At 50.0% G+C, this 24,453-nt stretch overlaps 6 protein-coding genes and 3 non-coding genes across 9 annotated transcripts; 5 read left to right on the forward strand and 4 right to left on the reverse strand.

The window, feature by feature from the left end:
* Nucleotides 1-141: 141 nt before the first annotated feature.
* METBIDRAFT_t150 lies at nt 142-213 on the reverse strand. Its single transcript has one exon. It is a non-coding gene; the product is annotated as a tRNA-Glu (tRNA).
* Nucleotides 214-519: 306 nt separating this feature from the next.
* On the forward strand, nt 520-601 carry METBIDRAFT_t123. Its single transcript has one exon. It is a non-coding gene; the product is annotated as a tRNA-Leu (tRNA).
* Nucleotides 602-2,574: 1,973 nt separating this feature from the next.
* On the forward strand, nt 2,575-2,647 carry METBIDRAFT_t124. The gene has a single exon. It is a non-coding gene; the product is annotated as a tRNA-Phe (tRNA).
* Nucleotides 2,648-4,592: 1,945 nt separating this feature from the next.
* METBIDRAFT_173477 (uncharacterized protein) lies at nt 4,593-5,243 on the reverse strand. The gene has a single exon (XM_018854709.1). The coding sequence runs from the start codon at nt 5,119-5,121 to the stop codon at nt 4,702-4,704; it is 420 nt and encodes a 139-aa protein (XP_018711588.1). The 5' UTR covers nt 5,122-5,243; the 3' UTR covers nt 4,593-4,701.
* Nucleotides 5,244-9,455: 4,212 nt separating this feature from the next.
* Nucleotides 9,456-10,001, forward strand: METBIDRAFT_42674 (uncharacterized protein; the record flags this gene model as incomplete). The annotated part of the gene is made up of 1 exon (XM_018857573.1): nt 9,456-10,001. One exon carries the CDS (start codon nt 9,456-9,458, stop codon nt 9,999-10,001), a length of 546 nt encoding a protein of 181 aa, XP_018711589.1.
* A 3,052-nt stretch (nt 10,002-13,053) lies between these two features.
* METBIDRAFT_42022 (protein tyrosine phosphatase-like domain-containing protein) lies at nt 13,054-13,659 on the forward strand (the record flags this gene model as incomplete). The annotated part of the gene is made up of 1 exon (XM_018857481.1): nt 13,054-13,659. The coding sequence occupies one exon, from the start codon at nt 13,054-13,056 to the stop codon at nt 13,657-13,659; it is 606 nt and encodes a 201-aa protein (XP_018711590.1).
* A 594-nt stretch (nt 13,660-14,253) lies between these two features.
* On the forward strand, nt 14,254-14,916 carry METBIDRAFT_78155 (protein tyrosine phosphatase-like domain-containing protein; the record flags this gene model as incomplete). The annotated part of the gene is made up of 1 exon (XM_018858833.1): nt 14,254-14,916. One exon carries the CDS (start codon nt 14,254-14,256, stop codon nt 14,914-14,916), a length of 663 nt encoding a protein of 220 aa, XP_018711591.1.
* A 17-nt stretch (nt 14,917-14,933) lies between these two features.
* On the reverse strand, nt 14,934-17,426 carry CHS6 (Chs6p; the record flags this gene model as incomplete). The annotated part of the gene is made up of 1 exon (XM_018857547.1): nt 14,934-17,426. One exon carries the CDS (start codon nt 17,424-17,426, stop codon nt 14,934-14,936), a length of 2,493 nt encoding a protein of 830 aa, XP_018711592.1.
* Nucleotides 17,427-18,127: 701 nt separating this feature from the next.
* On the reverse strand, nt 18,128-23,725 carry CYR1 (adenylate cyclase; the record flags this gene model as incomplete). Its single annotated transcript, XM_018858834.1, has 2 exons — nt 18,128-22,708; nt 22,733-23,725. 2 exons carry the CDS (start codon nt 23,723-23,725, stop codon nt 18,128-18,130), a joined length of 5,574 nt encoding a protein of 1,857 aa, XP_018711593.1.
* Nucleotides 23,726-24,453: the final 728 nt, after the last annotated feature.

Below are 24,453 nucleotides of genomic sequence, written 5' to 3' on the forward strand. Positions count from 1 at the left end.
GAGACTTTGCTTGCTTGTCAACTTATTTATACGCATGACACGAGGTATTATTGTGTGCACGAGGCGTGATGCCGGTGCATAAAAAATTCGGTCAAAATTACACACAGGAAGTCTGACATGTTTGACGATGTAAAAACAATTCTCCGGTGCCGGGAGTCGAACCCGGGTTTGCTCGGTGAAAGCGAACCGTGATAGCCGTTACACTACACCGGAATTTCATACCGAATATTATGAAACAGCCTGGAGCTGTCTCTTAAACTACGAGTAGATCGGTTTATAGATAGTTCAGCCTTAGTGGATAGGCCTAGTCTATCTGTCGTATTCTCGATGTCTCAAAAGTGTTATCCTTCTTCAGGGATGTCTCAGCCTCACGCTCCTTTATAGTTCGGAACCCTTCTATACAGTAGGTGAGGGGTAACCCCGATCAGGAATGTTTAGACTCTTCGTCCTTCGTATTATACAGGATGCCAAGAATCTATAATCTTGCTGATGTCGTATCATAACACAAAATCATACAAAGGCTCTGTGGCCGAGCGGTCTAAGGCGGCAGACTCAAGTTCTGTTATCGTAAGATGCGCGTGTTCGAATCACGCCGGAGTCAATATTTTTTACACACTGAATAAAGTGTGGCCCCGGGTGTTTACGTCTTTATATGTCACAAACTTTTTGCAATTTTCGTTCATCGATCGAGTTGATCTCGTTTAAAGTATATATTTTTATAAAATGAGTCGAGACACAAATGGGCAACGCGTTTGCACGTGGTAACGTCACACCAGGTATCGATTTTGGAAATTTGTCCTTTTGACGGGGAATTTAATTGAGATAGGGGGTTGGGTTCGATAGGTTCCTGAATTCTGTGATTGATGTTTGGAAAATTTTCTGTGGTTCTGCTTATTCCTCGGTGTTGTGTGTCATGGAATGTCCTGAATAATCTGCTTATATTCACAGACAGATCTGGATCAGTACTCACGGAGTAGAGAGCAAACGATGGTACTGCTATGTACAAGTCCTTTTGATAGTGCCGTATTTCAGGAGTTGGCCTGATATATTTGATAAAGAAATTGTTCAAGAACGAATATTGTGAATGTCAACCATAGTTCAGAACGGCAACACTGGGGCATGCGCTAGAGAAGATTATATCGCAGTACTAAGAGACAAGCTTGAAATCACAGCCCCAAAGCCCATTTTAAATTGCTTAGGGTTTTCATCAGTGTCACCGCTTCATCCTTTTTGGTATAGCCATGCATGGAAATTTATGGATATATCGAGACATGCGATTCTGGAATGACCCAATTATTGTCCCACACTAGGTATGTCATTGAGCTCAAAAAAAAACTCATATTAATCAGGCATGAGTGAAATTATAGTCCACTGAGACGATCACGTGGGTTCATTGGGCTATTATTCAGAAGGATGTGCTCTAAAATATCACCTGGTGGATTAGAATTCAGTCATTTAATCTTGATTGTGTGCCGGAGATCGATTGTCGTTTTCAAGAATATGCCAGCAGTATCTTTGGAAAAGCATTTTTTGATTTGGGGAAAAAATTAGAAACCATATCTACCACAATTGGGATAGTGCAAAAGACTTCAGCAGACACTTTTGTCATTTCATGGGTAATCAAAGAGCAGCAGTTGTAGATGTGATTTTCATGTGTCAAGAGTGTTTTCTCATCTATAACCGCCGCATTGGTTCCTTCTAAATATTTTGTTTTGCTAAATCATGACGCATGAATATCACCGCCAAGTCAGCAACAACATCACACTTATGAAACCTGTTTGTGGGTTTTCTTTTGGTAGATTCGCCTGGTTGAAGAAGAAAAACCATACAATATTATGTAAAAGAGACCTTCAAAGCGCTCCCAGATTTGTACCAAGCGACGAAGCCCAGCCCGGCCCCTTCTGCCAATCATGGCCTGGACGCTTCTCTTTGCTGTTTCTGTTTACGTATTGGATTAAATCATCAATTCCCGGAATGAGTCTCTGCTAGTAGTCGCTTTAACTCCGATGGATGTAGAGAGTTTAAGGAGCTCAATTCCTGCGACTCGCCAAGGGCTTCTTGTGTATGCCTTGAAGATGGTGGGAACGGACCATTTTAATATGTTGACTACTGCAAAGAGATGTCTGCCGGAGCCAAGAAATCATAAAACTTTATGGGCTTGGAAAGTCCCAGTCCTTGCCAGCAGGACTTGAATGTTTTACTGTTGCTGTAGATATGCACAAAGAAAGCGTCTGGGGCGTCTCCGTTGTTATAGATCTGGTGTGTGCAAAGAAGGTCTTGTTTTTGTAGATTCATCTGATTAAAGAGCCAAAACTATATAAATAACATATATAAAAAACCTTCAAACAGCTCCCAGCTACGTACCAAGTGTCTTAGCTTGGCCCGTCCTCTTCTGTTAGTCATGGCCTGGACAGATGGAATTCAAATGTATCGCCTTGAATTAGGGCAGGGATAAAGAGACGAATTTGGTGTAGTGATGATGAAAACGATTGGAATATATAGATATATTACATCGATTTTACAGCCTCTAACAACTTATGAATATAGTGCGTATATATCTTTGTTAGCATCGAAGCGGCTTTAGCTCAGTTGGGAGAGCGTCAGACTGAAGATCTGAAGGTCCTGTGTTCGATCCACAGAAATCGCATCTTTTTTTGCTGGGTCCCAATCGCGACTTGAACCGCAGTAGTTATGGTGACCACCAGGGTGTCCAGCATACCAGTTAATATATATAGTGGAGTGTCCATTTGCTTGTTTTTTTCATGAAGTATTAAAATCAATAATTAAAGCATCTTCGCTAGCTTTTTTCCCGGGTGAATTCACAGAGTCACGATGGTAATCAACAGGGCCGGTCCAGCAAATTAAAGAATGATGCAGAACAATCAGCGATAAAAACCATTTTATTTTCTGGACAGAGACAATGATCTTTGGTGATTTTAGTACAAGATAAACGTCGGGACCCAAATCCCATTCATGTTTTTTTTTTCATGGCAGACAAGTAGAGGCAATTGTTGAGGAAGTATACGAGACATTTCGCAAGTGGTTCCAGCCAAAGGCACATGTGTTCTTCGGACTGTGCAATCGAACACCTGTGGACTGTTTCGCCAGGGCAAGGCCCAGAATCGACAAGACCATGGAATTTTGTTATACCTTGGAATGAAAAAGCTAGAATAGAGAAGGCCTTGGAACTTTGAGACACCTTGGAATTTTCAAGCCAGAATTGGACCTTGAAGTTTAGAGATACCTTGAATTTCACAAGCCAGTACTAAGACCATGGAACTTTCAGATGAACTATACAAGCCCGAACCATAAAAGAGCTTGAATTTCAGAAAGCCCCAGGATTCAACAAGACCGTGGAATTGGACAAGACCCGCAATTACCCACAGTCCGGATCTGTTCGATCCCAGGCTTCTACAAGCCCCCGCAGGGCTGCATGCGCGTGTTCGCAAAAGATCTAATTGTATTGATAACGAAGAGATTTCAGCAAAGAGAGTCGTGGTCGTTACAGCGTTCTAAGTTTAATGTACAGAAAATTTTCAAGAGGGGCACCGCTCGCCGGCCCCTCGCATCTTCGCAGCTTCACTCGAGAAAAAACACCCACTTCCTTGATTTTTCTTCCAACTCGGTCTCCACCACTAGGCGCCTAGGCGGCAGCCTCGCAGTCCTTGGAGATGTGGCCAGTCTGACCGCAGTTGTAGCACGCCTTGGCAAACTTGTCCGAGGCCTGGTCGCAGTCCTTGGAAATGTGGCCGTTCTTGCCGCACGAGTAGCACTTCACGGAGCTGGCCTGGCAGTCCTTGGCAAAGTGGTTGGGGCCGCCGCACTTGTAGCACGTGGTGCCCTTGGCCAGACGCGCTCTTCTGGCGGGCGCAGGGCCGGTGCTGGCAGGAGCACTTCCGGCGGCCTCGTTCTTGGGGCACTCGCGCGAAATGTGGCCGAATTCGGCACAGTTGTAGCACTTGGCGCCCTGGGCACTGCTGGGGCAGTCGCCTTGCACGTGACCGGTCTCGCCACAGGAGTAGCACTGCTTGGTGGCGGCAGTTTTAGGCTCAGGGCAGGCGGACGACTCGTGGCCGGACTGGCGGCAGTTGTAGCACAATCTCTCGGTTTGCTGGCAGTCGTCGGCAATGTGGCCGGTTTCGCCGCACTTGTAACAGGATTTAGGGAACATTTTACAGGGGTTGGTTTTGGAAGAAAGAGACGAAGAAAATTTTTTTGGTGTTTTTGTAGGCGGCGGCTGGGGCGCGCAGAGCACGGCGGGAGGCACGGGTGTGCGGCCTCGTGGCGCTGGGTCCTGGGTGCCGGCAATGAGTGTGGGCCTTTTTTTTACTTTTTTTTGTGCTTGCAGCTGGAAACGCACCAGTGTAGGGCAACGGCAGTGCTGGGTTTGGGTATTCAGAGTGTGGCTGGAAGAAATGCTTTGAGGGGAGAGCCGACAATAGACGGTTCTGCATACAGGCACTGTGGTCAGGCGATGTGGCATTTGGCGCGAAGAGATGTGTTCTTGGATAAGTTGACGTTGTGCGATCCTGGTGATGTTGCCTGCAGGACCGCGGTGTAATTCTCTGTGGTTTTTTGCGGAGCCATGGCAAATTTGTTAATCTTGTAGAGCTGTGGTAAGTTTGTATGATTTCTGTAAAGCTATGGTAATTTTGTTTGTTTTTTGTAGAACCATGGAAAGTTGGTTGGTTTTCTGTAGAGCTATGGTACTTTTGTCTGTAGAATGGTCTTGGTGGAATTTTCAAAGTTGTTTAATTTTTCTGTGGTTTTTTGTGAAGCCGTGGCACATTTGTTTGTTTGTAGAGCTGTGGTAAGTTTGTATGATTTATGTAAGGCTATGTTGAATTTGTTGTTTGTAGAGTTGTGGCAAGTGAGTAGAGATATGGTTATTCTTTTTGCTTTTTGTAGAACCATGGAAAATTTGTTGGTTTTCTGTAGAGCTATGGTACTTTTGTCTGAAGAATTGTTTTGGTGAATTCTTAAATTATTGAATTTTTCTGTGATGTTTTGTAGAGCTATGGCATATTTGTTTGGCTTCTGCAGAGTAGTGGTAAGCTTGTTTGATTTCTGTAGAGCTATGGTGAATTTGTTGTTTGAAGAGTTGTGGTAAGTTTGTTTCATTTCTGTAGAGCTATGGTGAATTTGTTTGTTCTCTGTAGAGTCACTAAATCCACCTGCTTCAATCTTTCTCTTTTTCTTCTTGTCTCAATCTCTCTTATTCTACTTTTTGTCTATAGTATCTCTTTGGCCTCTGAGCCTGCGTTGGTTTTGGTTTCGACCAGTCGGCATGGACTTAAAGAATCCTTCAGTCTTGTGCCAATGAGCGTCGGGGCAAGCAATGATGGGTTTGGCTATCTTCTAGCAAAATAATTTTCAAATCAACGGGGGAATCTCAGACCCCCTCCAACTGTTCTGACCAAGTATCAAACCCTGATACCCATCAGAACAGGAAGAGAAATCTGTGGACTCTTTCAGCTCCAATCCAACAAAATTTAGTTTCTGTAGTTATCTTGTTGATCCTGCCAGTAGTCATATGCCTGCCTCAAAGATTAAGCCATGCCTGTCTAAGTATAAACAATATATACAGTGAAACCGCGAATGGCTCATTAAATCAGTTATCGTTTATTTTATAGTACCGAATTTGTTTGTTTTCTGTAGATCTATGGTCCTTTTCTTCTTGGAATTGTTGGGGTAAACGTTTAAAGTTATATAATTTTTTTTGTGCACTTGTGGTGAGCACTATCTGAAGAATTGTAAAGGGTCTAGGGCTCTCCTGTTGAAATTGGGTAATGTCGTTTGTGGAACCGTGGTAGAGTTTTTCGGTATTTCTAGTTTGTGATTTGTTGTAGCCTTGGACAGGGCCATTCGATGACACGGCCGACTTCAAGGATTTGGCGACAATTCTGTAAAAACCGTTCCCTAGGCTTTGCTCAAGTTCTCCAAGAAGCAAATCCTCTTTTAGAATTGCTAAGCTTGTGCTCTAGGATTGCGGAATTTCTGTGCTCTGGGATTGTGAATGGTTGTGTTGTGAGAATGTGGAAAGTTTACGATTTATTATCCTAATGAGTCGTAGCTCGAATACCCTAGGCACTCGATGTTCAAGACTTCCAGTAAGTTAGTGCTCTAATATTTTAGTGAGTACGTGTTTTAATATTCTAGTTAGTCTGTGCTCCAATAATCTTGTAAGTTGATGCTCTGAATTCCAGTGAGTCTGCGTTGTAAAATTCTAGTCAATCTGTGTTCCAGAATGCTGGAAAATCGTAGTTCCAATATTTTAACTAGTCGATGTTCAAGAAATTCAATAGGTTTTATTAGTATGTTTGAGCTCTAATATTCGAGTCACTCGATGTTCGAAAGTCTTAAAGAACTTGAGTTTTGATATTCTAGTAAGTCAAAACTATAAAATTTAATAAGTTGGTGTCTTAGTTCTAGTAAGTTTAATTCACTTCCGGCCCCGCCATCTCTATAACTTGGGGGCATTTAAGGAACGAGGCGCTTCGAAAGTGAAGAGCTTGCAGTTTGATTTTGCCAATCTCGATAAATATGACGAAGATGTACTTTACATAGATATGTCACGGCATGCACCACGTCCTCTCTTTTATTGAAGTTACATCGCGACCAAGGTTGGCCTTGACTTGAACCCGACAACTCGCATAGAAATAGATCGTGGACATGCCGATATATACTAGACCTCCAATTTTTCATATGCGATAAGAATATATACTTAGAAGCTGCCAACAACCCAGACCTTATTCTGCTTTCGTATCCATCAAGGAAGATGGTCCCGGGTGCACTCAGGTTGATTTCTAAAAAAAGATCACTGGTTTCTTGTAATAGCGCAGTCGGCTAGGCCCAGGTTTTACCAACGACTGTAGATTGCTTCGAATCCCGGAAGATTTGCCATCAGACGCATTTACACATATTCGATCCAGGTCACTTACAAGCCCGATTTGGGGGATTTCCAAACTGAGCTTGGAGCCCTTCATTGGAACTCCCTATTTTCGGGGCGGTTTTGATACAGTCTAGGATCAGGGAATCAGATGTTTAATTTTTCCTGTGGATCTATATTGTTGTTTCTGTGGATCTATACTGATGTTTTTACTCCTCTTTTCAATCCAGCATTCCATGTAGTAGTGCCTATGAACCAAGCAGATATACGAGGAACGCTTTGGTGGATGAACATGATGCCACCAGTGCTGGGTCCATGCGGCAGTTTCTTCTCTCATTATCATACTATGCTTTTTCCTTATTTCACTGGGCTCGGCTCGGATTATGTTGACGCGATTTGCAAGACTTCCTCACCTTGTATGTGGCGTTCGTGAAATATGGTCCGACTGTTTGCATCAGGGCACCCGGATGTCGTGGTAGCATCTGCAAGTCCAATAGCCAATATGTTGTGGATGGGTCCAAGATTCCACGCGACGCTCAGAAATAACCGGTTTGCTTGTATTACATGCTGTTTATGCCGTTGAAACGTTCCAACCAGACAAGTCCATTTATCACATATGGAGAGGATCTTGTCTATGTACTCACTGCGTGTCTTTCCTGTTGTTCCAAGCTGTCGTTAGAGAACAAAGCCCAGCTGAGTCTAAAAGACTGTTTTTTGGTTCAAAAAAAGACTTTAGCTAGACACTTGCCGTCAAACCAACGCCTAGTGTCTTGTGCTTTTCGCCGCTGTATACAAAACCACACCGATGTATCTAAGTGGGCCTCGGCTTTTCAGTCACATACTGGTCGATATAAATGACCACTGGCTTTGACCAGCCTGCCCTACATATTCAATTCCACGCATGGATGATTGGCAATTGAGCTGAGTTCACAGCCCCCGGTCATGGATTCTGGAAACAAAAGAAAATAAAAAAAAGAAAAAATCACAAAAGTACACCGTTTCAGTCACTTTCACACGGCTCCATCCATCAGACTTGTTTTCCAGCTGTAATGAAAAAAGCCAGTGAAGCATATGGGTGGGTGAACGTCGAATTAACCAGCCCTGATGTTATACATTCTAGAATACTCCCATATATTCCCAGAATACTCCCATATATTCCCAGAATACTCCCATATATTCCCAGAATACTCCGATACACTTCCATGTGCTAATCGAAGGCTTCAATGGATTCAATGCTCAATTATGACACTCGTAGCAAATCTCTGCTATACTATGTGCAGCAGTCAACTACTTCTATTCAAGATGATTTGGCTCTACGGGACGAAACCCCAAATCTGAATGTCGAAAAAACTGATTCCCAGGGAAGAACCGTACATTCTTGTAAAGGTAATTTTCTGCGACGGCCAGTACTGTGTTACTCTTGTAGTTGGTGTTGATCCTCAGATAGCATCAAATTGTGAATCTACCCCGTGACTTTCGAGAAAATGTGATCTATTTGACTTTCAAGCACTTAAGCAACGTGGCATGGCGATAAAATGGAATTGACACTGGCAGATCTAGCAAATACCCAGATTCAGATTGGGGGATCACATATTGACTAGTGACTAAATAAAGCCTACACCTGATTTTGCCTATCAAAGATCTTATTGGATTTGGGAACTCGTTTCCGAAGCCTTATCTACTCGCGGCTGTCTGCTAATGTTGAAAATTGAGTTTATTTCTCACATACCACCACTATTTGAAAACTAAAAAGACGCAGGCATTACGCGACGCATGTTACATAAACCAATGGTTTGTTTCAGGAATCATGCGACGCGTGCTACATAGACTGATGGCTTCTCCCATTTCAATATCTCTAATGAATGCACCTCACATCGCCTTTATTCTCAGTGGCGCTGGAGAGCCCCACCGCATGCCGGAAAAACTGGAGAATGTCGCAATCAGACTCACGGCCCTGCACGGCAGGCAAGTCCGAGCCCATGCGCGACAAGGAAGTCAATCCCCGAGACTCTCTCGCACAAATGTCGCGCCACCGCCTGCGCACCCGTCTGCTGGTTTATAAATGCTTCTCCGGGGCATGACCACAAGAATCCATAGCAAATTTTCTTCTCTTCACTCATGAATGTTTTTTTGTTTCAAACTTGTACTTAGAATTAATATTCCATCCATGTTCAATGACGGACACTGTCCGCAATGGCATTTCATGATCTCAGCCCGGGGTGACCTGGGGTACCCGGGGTTGTGCAAGCGTCACACGTGCGGATGATCGGAGATGGTGCATGTCGCGGGCCGCGGCGACATTTGAATCATCCTTCCTGCCGAGCCGAGGGGTCGCAATCCGGGGTTTGAAGTCCACGCAAACGCACATATATCAGGCCACCCCCAACTCCCTTTTCCTACCGCCGTTTCCCTTTTTAAGTTCAAGAATAACACTCTTTTCAAGCCACTTTTCTTATTTAAACGAGCATATCCTCATATTTATATTTCTTGGTACAGACCGCCGTCGAGGACCACACAAGCCTATTCACCAAATCCCTCCCTTCACCCGGAGCGCCAGCACATTGACATGTCGTTCTTTAGATCGCTACAGAACACACCCGCCACCATCTCCATATTCCACAATGCTCACGTGCCCACACTGGCCCGCGTGTACGCAAATTTGGAAAGGGCGTACTTCAAATTGAACGAGGACAAAAACCTCTTCCAGATCGACTTGATGGCCAAGGCCATGCCCACGTACCAACAGTTCAAGGACATCCACTCCCACTGTGTGCACTCCGAGGAGAGCAAGCAAGTGTTGAAGACTGTGTTCCCGCTTTTGAACGACAAATTGACCAAGTCCAAGGACGCGTGTGTGACGTTCAAGGCCTTGGGTATGCACAACGAGAGGGGCTTCCGTGTGTTTTCGCAGAACGAGTACGACAAAATCCACGAGGCCTACACGGAGCTCGTGGCTCAGAAAGAGCCTGACTTTGACCCCTCGCTTGTGTTCCGCGCGCCCTTGCTTGTAGACTGGGACCAGAATCTCATTGCCTGTGACGAGGAAGGCTTGGACGTGATTTTGGCCAAGTACCGCCAGGAGCAGAGTGACGAGCACTTGAGTCCGGCATGAGCCCTACCTTGCTAGAGAACCCCTGTGCGGGGCAACGAAATAACGAATATAAGACCATGGAGAACCGGGCGCAGGCCGCCCTAACGTAGGGGACAGCTGGACACGTGCCAGCTCTCTTGTTTTTTGACATACCTGACAAAAGGCCGTGGTGGCCCGAAATGGCGTGTGACGAGCAATCTAGGTGAGGGGGCAGAAAAGCCAGCTGGTTTCAAGAGGGTTTCTACAAGCTGGACGGAGATATGGCCGTGGACGCTTGCTGTCTGGATTTGGCCACACATACTTTTTGGCTACAGGTGGCCCAACTTTCGAAGTAGGACACAGTACGCGAGTCTGGGCATTTCTTGAAGCCCCCCGAGTTTCCCGCAAATCAATTGATGGTGGCAGGTCTAATTTGGTGTTTCTTGGATATATGCGAGACATTGACAGGAAGGCAGAGGCCGGTTGGAATGGCTGGTTGTGGGGTCCATTTCTGACGACACCCTGGCTGCTCCGGAGACCACTTTGGATACCCGAAAAAGAAGGACTCGTGGAGCCTATTAGTTTTACAATGAAAACTTCGGCGACTCGGCCATAAGCTCCCCCAAAAGATGATACTTCATTGTCTCTGCTACGGGCCCAACACGGACTAGCAGAATTCAAGCTATGATGACAAACTTTTGATGTGCCCGTCGGTGCCTCAGAGAAAACCACAGTGATCTTCAAAATTACAAAGTTTGAACCGTACGCCATGCAGCGAAGTATACACAAAGGCCACAGAAAATGTGTCACTTTCCAACACCTCCAACGATCGAGTTAAACGCGACTTGAATCGGAAAGAGTTTGTCATGTCGCTCGATCGTATATCGGGAGTCGGCTTTCCACTGCGTTATAGTGGATCGAGTCTGCAATGAATTTCTTGAAAGACGCAATGACAAAGATCTGCAGCATGCAAATTTCTCAGAGCGGCTACTTGCGGTTTTGTTGTTACTGGTTCGAGAAGTCCTATGATAGCAGAACTTGGTTTTCTAGCTCATTTCGTGAAAGCGCATGTTTGGGTCTGGTGTATGAGACCGTGTCAATAGCGAGAGATGCATTTCACCGGTCAAAACATTAAGGTTTTTTGCAACAAAGCTATACCGACAGCTACTTTCAAACCCTTTTTTGACCATAGCTTAGTTGTGGATCTCATTAGCCACAAAAGATTGAAGTAGACGTATGCTTATTTTGAAGACGTATTCTTATCCTGAAGACGTATACTGATCCTGAAGACGTATACTTAGCCTGGAGACGTGTACTTATCCTGAAGACGTATACAGATCCTGAAGATGTATACTTAGCCTGAAAACATGTCCTTGGCCTGAAAGCGTATGCTTTCGCCTGAATACGTATGCTTTCGCCTGAATACGTATGCTTTCGCCTGAATACGTATACTTGGTGAATACCTGTACTTGGCCTGACTACATATGTTTGTCCTGGATATACCAGTATGGCAGTTTCCCAATCAATGACTTTTGCTAAAACTCGTCGTCATTGGTGGTATTGCCTGCTAAACAGTCCGGTAAAGGGTTCCCTCCAGCATGAAGCAAAGATTCCCAAAAAAAGGCCATTTTCCCAAGGACAAGAATAATTTTCGCCATCCAATAACAGGAGTTGGGGCAGGAAGCGGCTTCAATCAGCAAAGTCTCAGAGGCGACGGTCCTTCCAAAGAACTCAAGGGCATACGCAGACAAACGCACATCCATTTCTTTCTTCCAGTCAGAAAAGCCCTGCAAGACCAGGCTTTACTCAAAAAAGTGATATACTATCATTTCCTGGGTTTTTTGATCTATTTGGTTTGTTCAAAGAATTAACAGCTTTCATTTAAAAGCACTATTTCTTGCGTCTAAGGATCTTTCCTCTTTAATTCTTTCGACAGTAAAGCCATCAATTGATCATGAGGTATAAAATCACTCCACGGGAAAAAGACAGGAATGATTCAAGGACGCTTGTTTATTTGGACGGCTGGACAGACACGTTCATGCACACAATCCCTGGTGTTCTCCTGTCTCCCATCCTTATTACTTAGAGCCACCCAGTCATTTTGCAGGCGATTCCAGCCACATCGATTTTCACCGGCCTTTTCGAACGAAAAGTAGGCGCCAACCCACGGTTCCTCTAGGGAATCCTCATCCCCTCTGATCACCCCCAATGATTCGGAGTCATCCCAGACGATCTAATCTGAAAGCAAGAAAAAAAGTGAATATTTGATCATTCCCAAGTCAGGAAAAACTACGCCGAACACAGAAATCGGGGCGGAACGACAACCAAATCCACCAAGAGCGAACACGACCTGTGACATCCTTACAAGCCATGAGTCCAAAAAATCAGGAGGCAACATGCATCAATCAAACAAAAGAAAATTACACCAGCAGCATGCACTGAAATTGCCCAGCAAGCAAAAACAGCGGGGCCAAAATCGAAAGGCCCGAAGCAAAATACAGCGGGCCAGAATCGAATATCCCCAAGCATAGTCTCCACTTCTATTGCCCCAAAATTCGAGAAACACAACAGCTTGCTCATCCTTCTGAAGACCGGAACGACTGCAACTACCAAATCCTGAGCTCGGAGGCAATACTGCTATTAAAGGCTAGATTTGCGTTGGGTGCAAAAGACTAATCTCGCACGCTATTAGATGTAGAAACAGTAACGTGCCTTTGAGCCAACAGTCTCGAACTTACGCCCCAAACACATCTAAATATGTAATCGAGATTTATTGAATATAGTATTATTTCCCCGCCCGTTCTCTATTTATATTTGGAATATCAATCGCCCCGGGCTTCTGACGCAGTTGAGGTGTCTATAACATGATTCATTACTCTAGCGAAAAACCGAATTTCACTCAAATATCCAAAAAAATTGGATGAGACCGACCATGTTTGAATGTTTGATCATCAGATATCATTTCCACAAAATCCACCCATCTTGGTGCAGACTGGCCGCTGGCGTTAGCGGGACGGCACGTGACCGGCCACGTGATTCCAACATGTTCGGGCACCGCTTACCTGCCCCGGCCAGACTGTCCCAATCCACACAAATGCTCAGCTTGTATCTCAAAACGTACAATGTGCTCTCAGCATTAGCATGGGCTGTTATTCTTTTTAAAGACATTATCGACCGTATCCCGGGCCAGCTCTACCATGTCGGATACTCTGCTTTTCCTCACAAGTTGTTGACCGAGGTGCAAACGGCCAATGCCATCTTTGAAATTGCACATGCCCTCGTGGGCATTGTTCCCTCGCCTTTGGGCTCGCTTCTTCTCCAGTTTTTTGCCCGTCTTGTGATCACTCTAGGAATCTCTTACTACGTGCCCGCATCGCCGGGAAACTACAGCATGGCATACTCGGCGCTTGTCGCAGCGTGGTCCATCACGGAAATCATCCGCTATTCGTTCTATGCGGCCAAGCAAAACAGACACGTTCCGCGGGTTTTGCTCTGGCTCCGCTACCTGTCTTTTATAGTGTTGTATCCGCTTGGACTCTTGAGTGAGCCCGTGGTGGTGTACAAGACGTTGGGACATGTTTCGGGTGGCTACTACTACTTCTTGGCGCTTGGCATGTTGATGTATGTGCCAGGCTTTGTGTTTCTCTACCTGTACATGTGGAAACAGCGGAAGAAGTACCTTGTGGCCAAGTCCGAGTGACGCGGCACGTGACCATGCCCTTGCGCTTCAAGCAATGCACCATCCGGGGATGATACGGCCCGGGCTCGGGGCGGGTGCCATTAACATGTATATAGCTCTAATGCATGCGTAGAAAGAGCAGCCGAAACCATGTCTTGATCTACGGCCCGCGACATTCTTGGAAAGCGAAGCATTGCAGCACCAAGACGCCTTCGAGCTCTAGCAAAAAGAAGCATGTGCATTGTTGAATGACAAAATTGACTCCCCACTGTCGTGGGCAATTTCACGGATGGTTTCGTTTCGCATCTTATGAATACCTTGAATCGAGGCGCCGCTGAGAAACCAATCCAATAAGACACTCGGGTTTGTACTATGAGTCCACGACTTGAAAAATCACAGAGACAGCCCTAGAAGGATGATTTATACCGCCGGCAATTCCGGGAGCATAACGCCATAATACCGTGCTTCTGTCGAGCCTTGCTGTAGTCGCACGACATTTGCGCGACCTGTCGTGTATAATGGCCGGCTCAATACTCATCCTCGGCATACCCTCTGCCTCGAGCTTTCAGACGATCGTTCGTAATCAATCAGGGCTCCCATTGCGATAGGAATAATATGCCTGGAACAGCGTCGCCTTCGGCACACCCCAAAAAATGGCTCATTGCCTACAACTCGATCTCCGCCTCGTTGTGGTCGATTGTGTTTTTCAACACCGTGTTTTTGGGTGCTTTGTTGGGCCAACCCCATCTTTTCGACAAGTCCAGCTTAATTCTCACGATTATCCAGTGTTGCGCGGTGGTCGAGATCGTGAACTCCGTGACGGGGGTAGTCAAGTCCCCCGTTTTCACCACGGTTTCGCAGGTGTTCTCGCGTCTTTTGATTGTGCTTGGTATCGTCCAGCTCCTTCCTGATTCGCCTGCCAACTACCACTGGGCGTACGTGACATTGACTCTCTCGTGGTCCATCACCGAGGTGGTGAGATACTCGTACTATGCAGCCAATTTGAAAGATGCCGGCTCGGTGCCATACTGGCTCACGTGGTTGAGATACTCGTTGTTCTATGTGTTGTACCCCACCGGCGTGGCCTCCGAGATGACCATGATTTATAAGAGTCTCGGGCAAGCAAAGGCGGTTGTCGGGCCTTGGTACTCTTGGCTTCTCGTGGCCATTCTCTTCACCTATCCTCCTGGCTTGTACAACTTGTACACGTACATGATCAAGCAAAGGAAGAAGGTTCTCGGCTCGGAGAAGGTCTCTTCTCACAAGAAGAGCCAGTAAGCGGCATGCAAAGTATTTTATTTTGTTTCGGCAAGCAGCTCAATCCATGAGAGGAGCTGCGCCATGTATACCATGATCGTGTCGCCCTCGACAAACTCGTGGGGCGTTCTGGGGTCGTCCGGGGGTGCCGCAAACATGGCTCGGAGCGTATATGTCGCCGATGGCTTGCTATCTTTCTTGGTGAGCGACTTCATCAAGATCTGGAGCCGCGACCGCACCACGAGCGCGTCGTACTCCGCACATAGTTTTATCAATGTCTCCGTAACCAACGAGCTGGGCATATAGTTGTACCATCTGACGTTCCAGCTCACGAGCTTCGACAAGCTGAGTAGCACGTTGTCCAAAGAGAAGATTCCTGCCTGGAGCTGCTTCACGAACCCCCGCTGTATTTCAGGCGAGGCGTTCTGGACGATTAGCTTGTTCGTGTATTGGCGCCCGTCGTAGATGCTAGAGAGAGGGTCGATGGTGGACGCGCACACGTCGCTGAGCACAAACTCATTGTAGATCTCGAGCATCTTCACCGTGCCATAGTAGTCAAAGCCCGCCTCGGCGGACAGACCAGACATGCTGGTGTGGAATGCCGAGAGCGTGTCCTTCAAGTTGAACTTGCAAGCCCAGCCAATGAAGCCAATCAGGGCCCACGAGAGGGCGCTGCGGTCCTGGTCCAGGCTGGACATCTGCACCATGACCTTGAGATCCTCGTAGACGACTAGAAACAACAGCTGGAGCCACTGGCGGGCGTACAGCGCGCCTAGCTTCAGGTGATCCACGACAAAGTCGTCCTCGCCCGCGGTTGCCGAGGCCCGGAACGTGGCGTTTTTGATGTGGACCAACTGGTCCCAGCCCACCAAGGCAACGAGCAACGTGACCAAGTCGTACGTGCGGCCCCACGTGGACTTGGAGTCGAAGTCCAACACAGACGCCCAGGGCTCGCCCGCGGAGTGCGCCGCAAGAGAAAGCTTGGTGGCGCCCGGCCCCGCAAGCCGCATGAGGCGCGAGTCCACCGCCGCTAGCTCCAAGTTGGTGGCCAACAAGAGCGGCGACTGGTGGAACGGCCCGCACACCGGGTGGCGCCTGTGGCGCTGATGCTGGAACTGCTCGTGCCATATCGTGGCCATGGACGCCACGGGCTCGCCCGCGCGGTCGTATGCTTCGGGCGCCGGGAAAAACGCCTCAAACGTGCGCAAGTCCACGCCCTGGTTGTGCTGCGCGCGCTCCATGTACGTGGTGGCAAAGCTGTCGAGGACGCCATCCACGGCGGCCGGCTGCGCCGGGGCCAGCGGCGGGAACGCCACGGGGAACGCGTTGATGGTCTCCAACGCGCGGCCGTGCTGGCCAGCCATCACGTAGCAGAGCGCCAACGTGTGCCACGCGTCGAAGTCCAAGGGCAAGAGCGCCACGGCGTCCGCGGCCACGGGGATGGCAAGCGCGTGCGCGTGTCTCGCGAGGAGAAACCGCGCCTGCTCCACGAGCATCAACGCGGCCTGGCACAGCTGACGGCCGTGCGTGGCCACGTGCTCGTGCACCATGCGCAAGAACCGCAGGTCGTTGTTCCTGCTGGCGTCCGCCTTGAGGAGCTGGCACGCCACCACGTCGAACTGCCGCCCGTGCAACCGCACCAGCTCGTCGAGCGCGCGGGCCGCCGTCCGGCCACTGCTGTCGAGCGCCACGAGCCGCACCAACGCGTCCACCACGTGGTTGCGGAACCGCGCCGTGCTGACCAAGTCCGCGCCGCACGTGCTGGGCGGGCCGAACCGCGGCCGCGCGCCGGCAAGGTGCCCCTTGGGCAAGAGCGCCACGAGCAGCAGCACGGCGCCCGCGAGCCGCTCCGGCGTGCTGGCGAGCCCGGGCAAGTTGACCGTGCCGCAGAGCCGGCGGCTGGCGTCGTCCGTGGCCAAAACGAGCCGCGTGAGCGCCAGCGCCGCGAGCTCCGTCCAGAACGCCGCGCCCACCTCGTGCACGCTGGCGCCCGTGTACACACGCAGCTTCTTCAGCACGTGCGAGTAGATGGTGTACAGCGCGTCCACGGGCACCGGCGAGCGGCGCGAGCGGGGCACGGCCACCTCGAGCCGCACGCGGAGCTCGGCGCGCGCAAACGTGTTGTACGCGCAGAGCGTCACCACCATGGGCTTGTCGTGGTACGTGCCGAGCGAGCCCACGTCGACGCCAGCGCGCCACAGATAGCCGTTTTCGCTGCGCACAAGCCCCACGGCGCCGGCAAGGTACTCGAGCGCCGCGGCCGCACCGCCCACGTAGTCCACGCCATTGACGTGGTGGAAATAGCCCACGTAGCCGTCCTCTTCTTTCGACCGCAGGCCGTTAGCCGCGGGCTCGAACGCGTTGTGCGTGAACCGGGCGGACTTTTCGCCGTAGTGGCGGCCCCAGTGCACCACGTCCGCCGGGCCGAGCAGCGGCGAGGCCGCCGCCATGCGGCCCATGGCTTTTGCCCGCTCGCCCAACGTGATGCCAAAACGCGCCTCGCGGATCCACGGTAGCGTGGGGTGAGGCATTGCGAGCGTGGTTGCGGGCGCCTGCAGGAGCGCCAGGGCCCCGGCGTCGGGGGGCCGGGCGTCGGGAAGTCGGACTGCCGGCGGCATTTGGAAAGATGTGCAAGAACGCGGCAGGGAGGCGGGAAAAACGTGGTTCGGATCTGTGGTTTGGATCTGTGGTTTAGGCGCGGCCGGGTTTCGCGAGCGCGGCGAGGGCGCGGCACGTGACGCGCCGGTTCGCCTGGGGCGGTGGGTTCATTGGAGCAGCGTGATTCTGGACGGGGCGTGGATGCGTTGGGTCTTGCTTGGTTTGGCCGTGTTGATTCATCGGATGTGCCGGTTTGTTTTTTACTTGGGCCGGGCGATGGCGCAATCCCCGGTCGCCGCCACTAACGCTGAGGCTTTGTTCGCAGCCACTAATAATGGGGCTTTCCGGCCGCAGCCACTAATAATGGCCTTCCGCCAATAATCAGCTTTCGCCAGGATGAAATCCAGCATATTTCGTCCTGATAGCCATGGTCCCAAAACACCGACTATGATTCCCAGGCGTTCGTCGTTTTCTCGTTTTCTCCGCTGCGCCAATCATCCTTCGATCATCATCCTTTCCTCCATCACATCCTTTCTTTTATCATCAATGCTCCACCATAATTGCTTCCATCATCACGAGAATCTGCCCGGCCTCCATCATGAATCTGCCTGGCCTCCATGGACCGTATTCACGCTCACGCCCCACTCCCCGCAATCCCCGCACCGGCGATAATCCGCTTCATGTCGTCCACTATCGTCCATATGCCGAGATTCTCGGTAAAGTCTAGCGGACCCTCGATTCCACGCATCACCTGGTACGACTGGCGCAACTCAAGCGCCGCAACACAGTGCTCCACCCGCGTGACCGCGTGGTTCAAAAGCGCCACCACGTCCGACTCCTGCCGGTTGTTCTTGATGCTGTTTGCGTAGATGTCCCCGCTATACTTCCCGTACTTCTCGTCCGTACCATTGTACCCCAGGTTCAACACCGAGCAGATGTGCTCCAACCGCAACGAGAGCGACCGCAAGAACAACACAGAGTCCACCGGTAACGTGCCGAGGACCCTGCCGGTCGACTCCGCGTCCTGCGACATTCTCTTCTTGAAGATGTCGAATCGTTTGGCAAGATTCTTCGTGAACGCGAGCACGATGTTCTCAGGCGTCTCCAAACCTTTCAACTTGCGCTCGCCAAGCTCGATGTATTCGTAACCCATGTCCTCAATGGAATTGATCTCCTTCTCTATGATCTCGCCGGCCCCCGTGTTACCGCCATAGGCCACCTCCAACGATGTCTCCCCGGACTGTATCTGGTCGTGCAAGAAGTACAACTGCTCCATTTCGTTCAAAAAGTCCGAGCTCACGGCAATCTGTCCGCCGTCAGCGCTCGACTCGATACGCGACGCCCTATTCACCATGGGCCCGAAGTAATCCATTCTGCGGGTCACCATGTCAAGTTCACATACCGGCGCACCCCAGTGAATACCCATTCTCACCGACAAGCCTCTAAATATGAGGTTTCCTAGAGAGTCCGTCACCTCGCATCCTTCATTGGTCTCGAGAATTTCGTTCGGCCAGTCTTCACTCAAAAGCTGATTCTGAACAATGAAACACCAAAGGAGTGCCGATGTCGGTGTTGGGAAAGACACCATGAAAGAGTCGCCTTCGGTCTTGACTTCGTAGCCTCCTACAATGCGCAACTGACGCCGCATCATAGTGTTGTGCAACTTGATGGCAGATCTCATCGCAACGGGGTACGTGTCCCAAAGCAACGTCGAGTTCTTGATGTCAGTGAAAACCAACGCCAATTTGCCTATGGGTGGTTCGATCTCGTCGTTCAATCGTCTCAATGCGGTGTCACCAGATGGCATTCCACGGTCTCTGCGCTTCTTCCCGGTGTAGAGCTCGGTGTCCTTCCCAAGGTTCATGTAAGATGACGCCAATTTTTGCCTTTTCTTCTTCTGATCACCCAAAGAAATCACCGTGACAGAGAGCTTGTCTGTAGCCCCATAGCAAATTGCGTAGTCTCTCAACTTCTCGGCGGCTAGCATAGGATCATCCTTCTCTTGTCTAGCAAGATCCACTGCAAGATCATGTGTGAGATGGTCCCAAAGCACTTTCGAAGCCATGATTATAATCGCGTCAGTACCGGCAGGGTTGTACACTGAGATACTAGGTCCACTATGTGTGTGAGGAACATAGTTGTAGAACCCAACACCACGTGAAATCCTAAGTTCTCCATCAAGCGCACCATCGCCAAAAACAAAGCCGCCCGATGCTCGAATTCTCTCAAACTCTTTGCGCAGCGTGGGGTCGTGCTTTGTTGACAACAACTTGTAGTCGGCATTGCTCTTCGATAAAACAATCTCCATATCACCCAAATTTGCAGAGTACACAACCCCATCTCTGATATATACCACAGATATACAGCATCCTTTGGCAGCATCCTCAAGAAGGCTCAAATCATTGAGTTCCGGGTATTTGCTTGAGGGTGTGAATGTATTGAACTTCCGACTGGCAAACACGGAATTGACCTCCCTGTTCAATGTCAAGAAGGCACGTCTCAAAGCATTTGGAATTTCATCGTTCGACTGAATTTTCGAAAGTTCACTAGTGAAGCTTGGAATAAACAATTGCTTGGTCAAATATGATATCTTGTGGCCTTGGCCATGCATCGAGCTGCCAATCCCGTCACAAGACAAAATGAGAACCTCGTTTTCATTCCCTCTAAACTTCTGAATGAATGAGTCTCGAAAAGCAACGGATTCTGAGTTCCCCATCGCGTCCGATACACCATAACCAACGTCGTCAAGCTCAGAAGAAGACGTGCGGAGTCGCGCATTGACACCTTGATCTGGGACTCTGGGTGTCGTGAGAGTGACATCCATCAAGCCAATGACTTTGAGGTTTTCAAGACCCAAGAAACTGTCTAGAGGCTCATTTGTTTCCTCGTTCATGGTATAACTCTGCTTTATCTCGAACCTTCGGTTTCCCGAGAAGTTAAGATATGTCAAACGTTTGTTGTACGACCAATTCCAGTCGTACGGCCAATTCGATATGTTGTATCTCAAGAGATTGGAGCCCACATCTAAATGGCCCAAAAGCTGGCATTTGCTCAACTCGGATGGCAATGTTTGCAATTTATTACCATTCACAAATAAGCGTGTTAGTTCCGGAAGATGTTCGAGGTCCTCAGCTGGCAATTTGGTTAAGCTGTTTCCAGAAAGATAGAGTTCTGTCAAATGTGTGAGCCTGGCGAGTGCTCCCTCCGGGATTTCTGTGAAATCATTGTAAGACACATTCAATACTCTTAAGCTCGTCAAGAGGGCGATGGACTCAAACGCTTCTTCGTTGAGATTGTTATCTGCCATCTGCAAACTTTTCAAGCTGTCTGCGAGAGATATGAGCTTGTTTCCAACTGTTGCCCGGCCGTCCTTGGTGATTTCCTCATAGTCATTGAACAAAGCGGCAGAAGACATCTTTTTCGTGGCAGCAAACAGCGGTTTGGGAAAGTTGGAAAGAATATTGGACGAAACATTGAGATACAACAAGCTATGCAAATTCCAAATGTCTGATGGAATACAGTCGATGTTGTTAGAATGCAAGTCCAAGTATTGTAAAGACAATAGCAGTCCGATCGATGCCGGGATACTTTGAATATTGTTTCCGAAAAGGGACAAATGAGTAAGTTTTGGTAGATTTCCCATCTCGTCCGGAAGATTCACCAAATAGTTTTTGTCCAAGACGAGCTTCTCAATGTGAGGAATTTGGCTCACGAATTCCGCGGGTAAAGCTGTGATCTTCGCTTTAGAAAGGTCTAACACTGTGAGCATCTGCAAGGCGATCTCGAACTCCAAAGATGTAATCGGGTTTCTGTCGAAGTGAATAAGTCTCAATCTTTCCATTTTGTCACTGAAGCTAGAGATGTAATTTTTCGATGCGTACATGACTTCTAGGTTAGGCAAAGAACCAAGAACATCGATGTTGGAAATCTTATTATAACGGATATCCAATCTTTTCAACTCAACCAACTTGGACATACCATTTGGCAAAGTCTTGCTCAACTTATTTGTACTCAAATTGAGCTTGACCAATTTTGTGAGCTTGCCAATGGAGTCAGGGATTTTGGTCATGTCATTGTAGGACAAATCAAGGTCTTGTAAGTTCAGGAGCTCTGTGATACATTCCGGGAATTGCTGGAAGCAGTTGGAGGACAAGTTGAGCGTGACCAAGTGAGAAAGCTTCCCGAAACTCCTAGGCAAGTAGTACAATTGATTGGAGTTAAGCTTGAATGACTCGAGCTTTTTCAAGTGGCTGATTCGAGCAGGGATCTCATCCAAGAAGTTGCATTCCATCAGAAGACCAGTCAAGCCCGTTGCCTCGAGGAAATTCAAGGGAAACTTCGAGCAGCCGTTCCGGGAAAACTTGATGTTGTTCAAATTGGAGCAAGTCTGTATGAAGTCCAATGGAATGTAGATGGCAGGGTTGTCAGACACATTGAGTTTCTCGATCTCATAGGTGTGCTGGTGGAACTTGATGGGGATTGTTTTCAAGTTGTGACTAGATATGTCAACGTTGATGTAGTCCCTCGAGAGGGAGGTTTCCTCCTCGTGCGTGAGGTTGCGGAAAGCCATGTTCTCCACCACCACCTTGCAGATGGAGGACAAGTCCTCTCGCCCCATGAGGCTGAGATTGTCTTTTTCCTCGTACCCGCTTAGAGTCAAGAGCCCCGTCTGGATTTTCAAGGGCTTCTCGAACGGCTCCAAGAGCTTGACGTTGTTGCCCACGTACAACGAGAGCTGGTAGTTGGAGATGCTGTCGAGAAAAAACTTCTTCTGGATCATGACGAGAAGCTCCGCGGCGGACGTTTCGAGGGAGCAGAGGACCGTGGTGAAGGTGTTGTCGTCCTTGAACACCCTGATGATGTGGTTGCCGGACTTCTTCTCGTCGGCGATGCGCACCCTGTTGGCAACGCTGCCGTACAAGATCGGGAACGCCTTCTCGGGGAAGGGCGGGTACTGGTCCACCCTCTTGCGGTGCCTTTTCGCGGCCAGCGCCAGGGCCGGCTCCGCGTTCCTGTCGGCGGCGCTGTTGCTGGCCCCGGACGCCGTGGACGAGTTGTCCAGCGAGTGGTCGAACGAGTACTTCTCGCCCGTGGACGACCTGCGGGAGCCGTCCGTGTCGGAGTCCTCCAGCCCGGACACCGGGGCCGAGGCCGTGTTGGAGTAGAAGCCGAGGGCGGTGACGTCCCAGGAGTCCGGCGCCTTCCAGCTGGAGTTCTTCAGCGGGTCGTCCGGCGCCGCGTCCTTGGACACGGGCGCGTCCGGCGCCGGCTCGCGCAGCTCACGCCGATGGGACGCCGCGCCCATGTCCCGCCCGTGGGGCTGCCGGAGGATGCTCTGCATCTCGTCGAAGTTCAAGTCCAAGTCGAACATGCGGGACGGGCTCCCCGCGGCGCCCGACACGGAGCCCTGCTTGGACGCGGGCGCCGACAGCCGCTCGGACACGCGGCTTTCCTCCAGCACCGAGTGGTGGCGGGGCGTGTCCGGCGCCATGCTGCTGTGGTGGTGCAGCGAGATGGACGGGAGCCGGAACTTGTGCTTGGCTGAGCCGGTGGAGCTCACGCTCTTGCGGCCCAAGCCCGGGTGGAGCGCGTCCGGCAATCCGGCGCCGGCCGCCTCGGCGGACCCGGCGGACTGGACCAGCGCGTCCGAGTCCTTGCGGCCCGAGTGCATGAGCTTGCCGAGCAACGCGTTGCCCTTCTTGCGGAAGCGCGGCTTGATCGGCTGCGCCAACGGCGGCACGTTGGCGCGGATGCCCTTGCTTTTGTGGAAGCCCCTGTAGTCGTCCTTGACCACGGCGTCCGCGTCGCCGGCACTCTCGCCGTCACTGAGCGCGGGGAGCACTGCGTACGACAGCCGCGGCGAGTAGCCCTCCGTGGGCGGCCGCACTAGGCCGCCGGGGAACTCGCGTGTGCTGGGCGACACCGCTGCCGGCGACGCGGACCGGGCCGCGGACGCCAGGCTGTGTGGCGACGCCGCGCCGGCGGTCTGCGAGCGCAAAAGCGGTTGTCTGCGGGGCACGCTGTGGATCTGGAAGGACAGCACGGGGCTTTCGTGGTCGCGCGGCTCGGCGCTGTTTTCACGAGTCTCGCGGGGCGCGCTGGGCTGGGCGAGCGGCGTCATGGCCGGCACGCCGGGCGCCGGGGAGGCCTGGCCCGGGGAGACGTGCTGGCCAGCAGCCGTTTCTTTCAAGGGCAAGTGCGACTTGGACTTGTCTCTGCGTAGGAAGCTCATGGGTGGGGGTCTGTGGGTGGGGGAGGCTGGTCGTGTGGCCTGGTTTTAGAGTTCAAGTCCGAGTCTGGCCCTGGTTTACAGGTCCTTGATTGAAATCCGAGTCTGGCTCTGGTTTATAGGACTTAGTTCAAGTCCGAGTCTGGCGCTAACTTGCTGGCCTGGCCCAGGTTTATAGGTCCTTGATTAAAATCCAAGTCTGGCACTAACTTTATAGGACTTGGTTCAAGTCCGAGTCTGGCGCTAACTTGCTGGTCTGGCCCTGGTGTGTGTGGCCTGGATCTGCGAGCCCGTCTGGAACTCACTGGCCTTGCTTGTTCAAAGCTGTGGTGCTGCCGACGTGCTAGCCGCAGACGTTCGGATCTATCCCGCGGCGTTTGCGGCAGTTCTGATGCTTCGTGTCGAGTTGCCTTTACACGAATCTGATGTTTCGTGCCGCTTTCTCTATATCTGATGTTTCGTGCTCTGAGTTCACACAAATGAGACCTTGTATCTGTCAATCCGATACCTGGCACGAATAAATACCCTTGTCTTGGATCGAATACTCTGTGTCTCCGAGTTCACACAAATGAGACCTTGTATCTGATGATTCCTGCAATCCGATACCTGGCACGATATGATACGTTGCCTCTTTGTATCTGATGATTCCTGTCAACCCGATACTCTGCACGAATGAAGACCTTGTCTTGGATCGAATACTCCGTGTCTCTGCTTTCACACAAATGAGACCT

The sequence above is a fragment of the Metschnikowia bicuspidata genome, assembly GCF_001664035.1.
Source record: "Metschnikowia bicuspidata var. bicuspidata NRRL YB-4993 chromosome Unknown METBIscaffold_3, whole genome shotgun sequence".
In the NCBI taxonomy this organism is placed as follows: domain Eukaryota; kingdom Fungi; phylum Ascomycota; class Pichiomycetes; order Serinales; family Metschnikowiaceae; genus Metschnikowia; species Metschnikowia bicuspidata.